The sequence below is a fragment of the Capronia coronata genome (genome assembly GCF_000585585.1).
Source record: "Capronia coronata CBS 617.96 chromosome Unknown acBCG-supercont1.1, whole genome shotgun sequence".
In the NCBI taxonomy this organism is placed as follows: Eukaryota; Fungi; Ascomycota; class Eurotiomycetes; order Chaetothyriales; family Herpotrichiellaceae; genus Capronia; species Capronia coronata.
The window spans coordinates 4,407,787-4,418,532 of record NW_006912893.1 but is presented as its reverse complement, the minus strand read 5'-3'; the positions used below and the strand labels follow the sequence as shown (position 1 = coordinate 4,418,532).

Genomic DNA, 10,746 nt, shown 5'->3' with positions numbered 1-10,746 from the left:
CCAAGTTGCTGGTACAAATGCTGCCACAATCGGAATGGGATAGTAGAGGCAAGGCGTAGAGCCCGGTCGAGCACTTGCAACATGTCAGCGATCAATGGGACTGTACAGCCCACTGAATAAGGCATGAAGCAAGTAAATACGGGGTACTAGTACAGCCATGATCAAACTTGAACTTGATGGTCATGGAAGCTTTCAGTGCAGTGCAGTGGTGTGGCAGAGGGATACGCAGATACCTTAGTACTAGAAGGTTAAAGTCTCGAACAACCTCGTGACTATTTGCACAGAAACGTTGCTAAAAAGCCCTCGGCTCTAATCTGTTCCATAAGGTAGTAGCTTACCTTGTAGCGGTGCTGTTGAGTAATACCTAGTACCTCCTGTCGAGTATCTTCATTGTTGAAGTAACTGCCCTACTACTACTTTCAGAGATACCAGCACCACGGGAAGACGGAGCCCTCCGCGAGTCGTTGCTTTCGCCGTTCGCCGCCGCGAGTACCTAATGCCCATACTACGTAATAAGGTCATAATGGCATCTTGGCCCGTTAAGTCTACAAATTGAAGTTCGAGTTTGCCAGTGCCAATGCGCGAGTCGGACAGACGTGATGTAAACCTGGACAAGCTAAACACATCAAAGATGCTGATTCTCTTACGTCTTTGCTTTCAATGTGGTCTGCCCAGTGCACATCATGATGCAAACTCTTCCAGCGACCGGCCCCAGGCTCTTTTCACTCCGCACGTGTGACCATCAAACCCTTTTTTCTTTGCACTGCCCACTGGCAGCCCAAGGCGCAATGATGCAAAAACTGCAGTGAGGGATGTAACACACGCGCCAGCCAAGATGAGTAGAAAAGATGTACACTACTAGTAGATCCTATAGATATCCCCCTTCCATCACCATTGTCCCATACATCTACTACCAGTATACAAGTAATTATCGACCGTTTGGCTCTGCACTCTCACCGCTGTTATCTCCTCGAACCTGTCTTCAAGCAGCACCACCGATTCATAGGTCATTTGTGTGCACACTCGCCTCTCGACATCATTGCCGAAGACTGTATCTAGTCGCTTCCCAATTCAGGAGAACTGTTTCGCAGACAGAGAATATACACACCCAACTTGATTGTTCTTGTGCTCTCTCGTCGGATCCGGGGTTGAAAATGTCCAAACCCGCACCGGCTGTCACCTACGGACGAGGTGGTGCAGGTAAGTCTTAGAACCATGGGAAGCTGGTTCGACAAGACCAGTCTGATGTGGATCTTCGCAGGCAATGTCACCATCAAGACCGCCGAGTCACCCAAATTTGAACCCGAAGGCACCCCTACCTTGAAATCCAAAAAGTACACCACTGGTCGTGGAGGGGCAGGCAATATAGCCAACAACGACTTTGAGCACCCGGAAGAAGCGCGACGCGCTCAGGACGTTGATGTCCCAGGCATAACTCTGCCTGAAGGGTCGTATCATACTGGGAGAGGTATGGGCAATCATGGATGCAGGAGGCAAACCCGACATTTGACTGATCATGGGCACCAGGTGGCGTTGCCAACAGATACACACCCTCCGAGAGCGAGCTTCATGCAGCAAAAGCCCACAACGAAAAAGTGCGCAAGGAATCCTTCCACCGGTCGGGATCTGCGGATCGAGGCACCATCCAAGCACTAGCGGACAAGGCCAAAGAAGCGGTGGCAGGAAAGCACGAAAGCGACAAGCAAGCATGAGCAGAAACATGCTCAAGTTGACTGTGCGAATCGGTGCACATGAATTGATATGGCAATTGGTTCTAGCTTATGCTGGCTCACAGCGGGATCGGACTGATGTGGATGTGTTTTTGGGGGTTCTTTTGGAATTTTCTTGACCAAGCGACGTATCCTGTTCACAAGCGGGCTGTCATGTAAAGGGTATGGTTTTGCGGTGCTGGCTTGTTTTGATATTTTGTCACATCGCTGTGTTGATGCGCTGAGCAACTCGGCGCAACGCAGCAGCTACCGAATCAAACTGGGGATATAACTGGGCGTTTTCCCTGTCCTCTAATTAGCACATGCAGTCTTGAGAACGTCTGTGACCCCTCGCCGTTTCCAAACGTCGCGGGCGAGGACCGAAGTACGTTGGATAGGTCTTCACGGTTCACCAAGACGGGATCAGGAGCTGGCAGAAAGACTCGAAACATGAAGTGACGGATAGGAGCATCTGCACTCCGAACAGCGTTGGGATGTTGCCACCCGGACGGTGCAGTGCATCTCTATGCTATGGCGCCCGAGGACAAAGTACAGACAACATCTCGCCGGCTGTTTGCCTCGAATGGTGCAGCCAACGAGGTCTCACGGAAAGGGAGGTCTATCGGTCAATATGAAGCGCCTTTAATTTTCGACTGGCTTAATGATTCGGTAGGAAGGAGAGGCTTGGATGGTCGAAGGTTTTTGTTGTGCATCAATATTAGTATCGGGGCCAGCCTGCACATGGCCAGAAAAGTGACACGTCGTATCCAAAAGTTGGCTCCTTGCTTGCCTTCCTGTCGACCATAGCCGACTGTTGATCTGACAGGAAACAGTTGGGGCAATTCGCGGAACGACAACCCGCAGGATGGCATGCGAGGTTCATGGAGTCGGTCACGGTGGGAGGAAAGGAATTTGAGGTCTGGCAGATTGTGCAGGCTACGCACGCACCGCATTGCTTGGCCGGCAGCATCATCCGTCTCTGATAGTGTTGCATCTCTCACCTTGGTGTGCCTACGGTACTTCATAGTGAGTAGGACGCTGCAGAAGCAAACAACAGTGATGCATTTGACACACGTGACTGGTGTGTAGTGGCATGCCATACTACTATCTACAGGTATCTTGCTCTCTACAGAGTGAGTATTGGAACCCTGCGGAATATTTTGCTGGAGGTTTTGGGCCAAAGTCCAGACAAAGCTCCGCAACTTGCTGTCAGAAACAGAGAACTGCAACATCATGCCGGCTAGTAGGTTAGGGGTGCCCGCTGGAAATATTGTGCAAACTAGGGCCAGGGCTTGGGCCAAAAGTGATCACCAGCCACTGGTCACTAGTCACTCACTGATCTCTTGACAGGTGGGACAAGGATGTGGTGGAAGGAGGAGCCTGGGGCACTGGCATCCGAGGAGAACAAATGACGGGTTATCCAGGATGCATTATTGCGGTATACTAGGACGATACAGCGTCGCATTATTTGCATTTCGTCCAGGAGAAAACTGCCACGTAAAGTGCCTAGGTGAGGAGGTCGGTGTCGGTATCCCACGTCCTAGTACTAGTAGTAGGATATGAGAAACCTGAAGGATAACGACAACGAAACAAACCGAGGCCACCAGTGCAGTACCTGGTAGTGCTAGCAATGCAAAGACCAGGATGCATTTTATGGTAACCAACAAGAAACACAGTTGATGGCTCAACAAACAAGGGGGATCCTTCAACTCGGGTGAGGGCCCGGGCTGAGCGGGGGCTTCATCAGGACCTAAGGAGCCTAATGTTAGTGATTGTTTAGTTACCTGCCTAAGGTCATATGTAGTAGTGAGGGTGCATATCCCGGTCGACTATATCGGTTTTCCGAGGGGCCTGAGGTGCGAACACTGGAGTTTGAGGTGCCCGAAAACCCCCAAGGTTAACGTAGGTGAGTACGTAGTAGCTATCTTGCCGAGGAGATATACCAGAGGTAGGTAGGTAGGTGCCTACGGTACCTACTCTTCGCGACTATCGGCTTTCCGAGGATTCTGTTTCCATCCTACCACTACTACGCTGTAGAGGACCCAGACGCCCGGGCCCCCTGGACGGTTGCAGTTGATCTATTTCACACGACTAGTCCAGAACAAGAGAAGCGGTACGTGGTAGTGTTCTATTAGGGTGCCTCGATTATTGACCTGGCGCAGATACTAGCAGTGGACGGAAAGCTTACTGTACCAGAGTGCAGAAATTCTGGAGGACCATGGAGGATGCTTGCGAGAAGGCTGCGAATTGCCTGGCAGCGGGGATGCTAAACTTTCGGGCTTTTGGAGACGCCGCCGCCGTCGCCGCCGCCGCCGCTGCCATCATGATCATCCTTTTCTTGGCAGCTTCGCATAGACTCCGAGTCTGGAGTGGAAGACCTGCAGAACTTGAACCTTGAACTGCACACTGGCACTGGCAGGGCGCTGCAACCGGCAACTACCACAGACTTCCTCAAACTGCCAGCGTCTCGTCAAGTGCAGCTGAGTGTTCGGTTATTATTAGCGGTACACGTGCCTGCAGTATCATCAGGTCCCTCCCAAAGATACCGGGCTATCTACCTGCGGTGGTACCTACCTACCTTAAAGTGTACACTGTACACTGTACACCATCAGCACCGCCGCCACCAAAAAACCTATCCTCTTTTCTATTCCGCTCTGTCCAGCACCAACCATCGCCTCCCTCCGTTTCGTGCATTGAAACACGGATTTCGCCATCTCATCCCCAATTGATCGTCAGATCCACGCCACTCATTATCCATCTTCAGACCCTGCCGATACTCCTCTACTCCTCTGTCCTACACGGTACAACGACAGCCACCATCCGAGACTTCTCCATCCCCACCAAGTCTCCGGTCTACTAGTACAACTGTAGCCACCAGTAATACCGCTGCAGCGCCGTTCAAGTGTTCACCCCTCGCTTCCTCGAATCAGCTCGTCCTCCGCTTCCACCGACTTCACATTGGTACATGACTTACTCGGCTTTGAAGACTCTCATCCTTCCAACGACCCTCCTCTACCTGTTCTGAACATAACCACGAGCTCGACTGCGACTGCGAACGCGAACCATACCCGTACACAAACCTACTCCGGGCATTCAGCGCCCTATTCGATTTCTTGTCCGCTTCCGACGGTTCGGTCCACAGTGCGACGCCCTGTTGTGTTGTGCTCTTCGTTTGAGCAGGGACCGACGGCTTGCGAAACCAGAACCTCCCATGGCGGTGCAAATCACTGACAACCCTGGCACTATCTTTGGTAGTACACCCCAGTCGTCTCCCCAGCCTTGTTGTCACGCTTTCTGAGTTCCCGCCCGCGTCAATCGATCTGCGTGTCCGCGTTTGGGTCAACCGGGGTACGCCATAACCTTCACGCCTTGCCGACACAATAACACATCTCATCCATTTTCCGGGCCTGTAAAGGTTCTCTCAACTCCTCAACCGATCTTGATAGTGTTAGCCCTAAAAGAGGGGACCTGTCAAAACCTGTCAAAGATCGTGGTTGTCGCTGTCATATCAACCCGACTCTTCAACCCTCAGCCAACAAATACAGCGCATTACTCCCGCCACAACCCTCTGCTTTCCTCTTGCATCGACCAAGATCCGGCCCTCAACAACCCTTCATCACCTGTTCTTTTGCATCTGTGTATGACTCCGACCATCATCCCCGCTTACGCCCATCGATGGTTCGAGTCTAGGACAGAATTCTGCGTCCTGAGTCGAGGTCCACACCACACTTTCTGTGGCACAGAGTGGGAACCACCAAATACTTCAGATAACAGTCATACACGATGAAGATCTGAAGATACTGGAACTGCTACCATACTGAAACCCCACTGGCATTTTCCGGTGCCCCTGCCTGTCGTTACTGAACACACGTTGTGGAAGAAACATTGCGGCGGAAAGGGCTAACAAGCACCCGAGCCACCTCAGCAGCTTCTTGGACGTCGATCCAAGCATATATCGCGGCGCTCGCTCGCTCGCGCTTTTCCTTCCTCTCTTCAACATCACAGATCTATCTTCACTGACAGATGTATCCCACACACCCGCATAACTACCAGCAGAGGCCCCCGGGTCAGCAACCTGTGCCACCACCTCTCTCTGTTCCTGTGCAGTCCCCCACTCAGAACGGAGCTCCTTATCCCTCTTTCAACATGTCGGCTAATGCGCCGCCGCCGAGTCCAAGTCAAAGTAGCGAAGCGAACGACGAAGCGAATTTTAATCTGCAAGGACCTCCCCCGGTCTCGCGGATATGGGAAGGTCGAGCTTGGGCGCTGGAGGTCGTTCAGCAGCCGATTCGCGCTCGCATGTGTGGATTTGGTGACAAGGTACTAGACTCGCCGCGTTCAACGCCGAAACCCCTCACTAACATACTACCAGGATCGCCGTCCCATATCGCCTCCGCCATGTATCAGACTGATAATATTCGATCCGAGGACAGGGGAGGAGATTGACTATGCGTACGCTCGTGCCAGCCCCGTTTCTCAGATGCATGCTAACAATCGTGCAGGAAAGTCTCTGATCTGTCGAGGCTCGTCTTGAACGTTGATTTGTGGAATCTCCAGGGCTCACGAGAGGATAACTGTGTGAAGCATAACACCACCTCGCCATCCATTTCATCAGTCGTCACAACCGTATATCCCCCAACCGTCACGGGGCCTACACCTGCCACGGCCGCACCACTCCCAACTTACAACGTCGCAAATCTTCCAGCGTACGCATCTCAAACATATGCTTCGCCAACGACGAGCGCTCCTCCCTCCTCTTCATCAGCATTCAATAACGAAGATCCCCGGGGATATAGCAATGGCGGGTCCAGCTTCGGCCAGAGAAATCCGTCTTACCCGCCATATCCGCAGTATCAGAACGGGTATGACCCGACCTACAACTCGCGTGCTTCCACGGGTGGTTCGATCTCTTCTGGAAGCCAGCTACGCTCTGCCCGCTCCTCCCAAGACCTGTCCGGACCTAAAGACACTCAGATCGCCAAGAACCTCATCGGCAGCGCGTCATCAAGTGCCTTCAGGTTGGTTGACAACAAGGGAAAGGTCGGCCTGTGGTTTGTTCTTCAAGACCTCAGCGTCCGCACCGAAGGCTGGTTCCGGTTGAAGATGAACTTCTTCAACCTGTCGGAGTTCTGTCTCACCGAAGGGGACAGCAATGGCAGTCTCCAGAACCCTGAGCTTTTCAGCGAGGCGCCGTGTCTGGCAACGGCTTTCAGTCGGCCCTTCAAGGTTTACAGTGCCAAGAAGTTTCCCGGCGTGATCGAAACCACCGATCTGAACCGACAGTTCGCCAAACAAGGCATTAAAATCCCCATCCGAAAGGTCGATGGAAACAGTAGCAAGAAGAGAAAGGGTGGCGGTGACGATGACGATGAAGACGGCTTGGATGAGGAAGACTAGTGTACTTTATCATCCAGCCACCGGAGCAGCATCGCCTGAGGGAATCGCCGGTCTATCAAGAACAACTACTTACTTAGTGGTGCAACGCATTTCCGCACCTATTAGAAGGGAGCGGTCAATCATCTAGTTGAGGTGATCGGACTGAGCAATGAGCTAGACAATTATTGATACCCAGATACACCGCATCCTGATTCTCGTCTCTCTCTTGTTCTCTTCTGTCCCTCATGGTCTTGCAAGTCGTTCTCTCGCAGATCGCAATGAGTGCTGCTTTAGCTCTACGACGGCGCGTCGATCCGACCAGGCGTATTTGTATTTCCCATGGTAGACTTGGTCCTTGTCATTATTAGTACGTACTCCAGAGTCATGATAGATTTGTCTACGGCTGGCGAGCAATTAGCAGTATAAGTTGGGTGGTGTCATCAAACATCCCTACCGAGCTACCATGTACGATTAAAGCAGCAAGAGCCTCCAACTGGGGATCCAGGCACAACGTCTCCGTTCTCCATGAGGTACCTAGGTATCTAAAGATAGGTATCTAAGATACTCCCTAGACCACTTTGTTGCTCTCCCAAGATACTCGTCCCCTCGACAACACCAGTTGCTTACTCTCGACTTCTCCACGAGGGGCATGCGATAACGCCGATATGACCACAGTCCTGGGTCGTCCGGAGCTTCGTCAAGAATGGTACGGCTCTAAGAGAGCCAGTTGATTGACCTAGTAGACGCGGTCAAGATCATCACATCATGTCGAGACCCAAGAAGAGTTCAGCCACGAACAAGGCGCCGCGGAGAGATCCCTTGGCTTCCTTGAAGCTGGCCGATATTGTCATATCAAAACCAATTCTCCCCGCAGGTAGTGGCTTTCCATGATTCACTGCGTCGTCTCGGTGACTAAAGCATTCTAGAGATTCTGGCTACTATCGTTGATTACCTCGATGTCCCTGATCTATTACGGTTCGCTCGGGTGTCGCGTCGGATGCATGAGATGGTCTACGATGACGCCAGATGGATCAAGAGATTGAGGAGAATGGGCTGTTGGAACGATGCAGAAGCGAGGACGAGAGCCGAGCCGCCCAAAATACCAGCGACTTCGGGCCGCAGACAAAGCATGCTCGATCGCGGTCTTGTGAATGGAAAAGGCAGGCCGGAAGTACTTTTTGAGGTCGACTCCTCCCCCACTCCACGGCGGCGCCCGTCCAACTTGCTCTCACCTCTACGAGCCCGACCGGCTGCGACTGATGGATTTGATGTGGCAGAATTGGCAAACATTAGGGCGGGTGCGGCTACAGAACGGTCGGTTGACCGCGATGCCGCTCTGTCCGTGTTTGAACACGTCAGATCCATCCGAGGACAGGCTAGACAAGAATACGGTAAGATATACAAGCTACTGGCCCCCTACTACATCGACCTGCTTTCCTCCTCCAACCCCATGAACAGCCGGATCTTCGGGGATTTTGGTGCGCCGGAGCAACAGGCACAACTTCTGGCCCATGTCCGAAGGTTTTCTGCAAGCGATTTCTCTCCCGGCTCTGATTATCGAGAAAAGCGACTGGCGGAAGCGGTCGAAATGTTCGATACAGCAGCTTTGCTTGAATTCCGGCGAGGTTATGAATACAAGGATATCCAAAGCAAGATGCGGCTATACGCCAGAGTTATGTACATCCTAAACGGTGGCAAAAGTGGTGTCGACCTTTTCTTAACCGACAACGATCTCATGACTCGGAAAGCAGCGCTCGGCACCGTTTCGGACTGTGTCGATTACGCTTCAGGCCATGGTCAACTTTCCCTGGAGAAGGTGCAGGCCTTCTTTGAGAGACTGGGAGATGCATTCAGCCGCGAGAAGGGCATTATCGAGGCCGTATTTCCAAATGCGAAAGATGTCGCCCTGCTCTTCCTCGAGCAGGTGGCCAAGGATGTTCTCTTGCCATTTTTGTCTTCTTTGTTCGCAGATGCACAGGTTCGTGGGACGTCTGTTTATCTCCGCATCGTGTCCGGAACTTTTGCTGCTACCAGGCAGTTCATTGAGACTGTGGCGTTGCCCAGCGGTGTTGACGACGAGGCTTTATCTCGATCGACCACCGTCCTGGGCGAGCTTTTCGGTCCTCATCTCGAAACTTACCTTGCTGAAGAGTTGAACTCCTTCCGCCGCAAGGCAGATTCGGAGGTCGAACAATGGGATCGAGCATTATCAGAACAAGCAGCTTCCACCGAGAGTTTCCTCATGTCCAACGTCAATCGCCAAGCTGACAAGAAAGATTTCATGTCCTCATTCAAAAAGGTAGTCATGATGCCCGTCAATATCCTGCCCAGTTTTTCGGGTCCTTCCAACAATAAGACTGCGGCGAAAGCGCTCGTGAACGGCGACGTTGTCGTGCCATCACGGCCTTCTACCCCTAGTCTACGAGATTCATGGACCGCAACCTCCTCCCTGCCGGCCGAAGCACCCACCACCGAATTGGCGGCCAAAGCTGCTCTCATGGCTACTAGGCTGGAGAACATACGATCTCTTTTCTCCATCGAAGTGGCGCTGAATCTTGTTCATGCGGCCAAGGCTGCTCTCGAACGGACCGCTCAATTCATTTCCTTGGGCGGCGAAGTAGGTGATTCAGCACGCAATCAATGTTCTGCCATTTTCATCACGCTCCTCCATGCGGTCGGTGTCCGTCACGTCAAAGCCGGATTCGACAAGGCCATTGAGCATCTTTCGCTCTACAATCCACGAGAAGCAAACCCCGACGCCGAGTCGACGTCGCGAGTGCAAGTGGCGCCTTTGGTCACTTTCCTCGAACTGGTGAACGTGGGCGACCTGATCCAGCAAATGCTTGACGTCTTCTACGAGTCGGAGCTGGTGCGTCTGCGCATCTCCAACCGCGACGACTTCCTCGACGTCAATGTGAAGGAGAAGAAGAAATTCGAAGCCATGCTCGACGAACGCGTGGCTGCAGGTATGGGCAAAGGCATTGATGTCCTCATGGATGAAGTGGAATTCATCTGCGCGACAACGCAACTTCCGACCGACTTCTATCCCGAACTCGCCAGCGCCGGTGGTGCGGACGGAGGTGCGACAGGGGGAGCCAATCCAATGGTTTTCGACTTCTCCGGCCAACCCACGGCGACGGCGTCTCGTGTGATACAGCTTGTGTCACAGCATACAAGCATGCTCACGGGCGCGACCGAGAAGACGCTGCTGGACGTCTTCACCACCGAGGTGGGCCTCCGGCTCTTCACCACGTTGACCAAACACATCAAACGGCAACGGATTTCGACGCTGGGTGCTCTGCCGCTCCTCTCTGACTTGACCGCGTATGCGAATTTCGTGGCCGGGTTCAAGAACAACGACCTGACGTCGTATTTCTCGGCACTACGCGAGGTGGCGCAGATCTACCTGATTGGAGGCAAGAGCGAGCGGGACGTCGCGGAGATGGCGACCATCATCTCAGATGGCGAGCGATACAAGGGCGTCTTCACCGTAGAGGAGGTGGTCGAGTTTGCCGAGAGACGGAGCGACTGGCTGTTGGTCAGGAGCAGGGTTGAAGGCAAGGTTAGAGGCGAGGGGTGCGTCCTCATGTGATATGTCGTCTTATGCTCGTCAAGTCGTTTGAGGCTGGGGCGGGCTTTGACTACAAGAAGAGGGTGGTAT

The 10,746-nt window shown here is 52.8% G+C and overlaps 3 protein-coding genes across 3 annotated transcripts; all 3 read left to right on the top strand.

Annotated features, from left to right (window-relative positions):
- Positions 1-1,215: 1,215 nt before the first annotated feature.
- A1O1_01574 (uncharacterized protein) lies at positions 1,216-1,712 on the top strand (the record flags this gene model as incomplete). The annotated part of the gene is made up of 2 exons (XM_007722487.1): positions 1,216-1,468; positions 1,528-1,712. 2 exons carry the CDS (start codon positions 1,216-1,218, stop codon positions 1,710-1,712), a joined length of 438 nt encoding a protein of 145 aa, XP_007720677.1.
- A 4,143-nt stretch (positions 1,713-5,855) lies between these two features.
- A1O1_01573 (uncharacterized protein) lies at positions 5,856-7,106 on the top strand (the record flags this gene model as incomplete). Its single annotated transcript, XM_007722486.1, has 3 exons — positions 5,856-6,029; positions 6,082-6,161; positions 6,212-7,106. 3 exons carry the CDS (start codon positions 5,856-5,858, stop codon positions 7,104-7,106), a joined length of 1,149 nt encoding a protein of 382 aa, XP_007720676.1.
- Positions 7,107-7,850: 744 nt separating this feature from the next.
- Positions 7,851-10,677, top strand: A1O1_01572 (uncharacterized protein; the record flags this gene model as incomplete). Its single annotated transcript, XM_007722485.1, has 2 exons — positions 7,851-7,959; positions 8,012-10,677. The coding sequence occupies 2 exons, from the start codon at positions 7,851-7,853 to the stop codon at positions 10,675-10,677; spliced, it is 2,775 nt and encodes a 924-aa protein (XP_007720675.1).
- Positions 10,678-10,746: the final 69 nt, after the last annotated feature.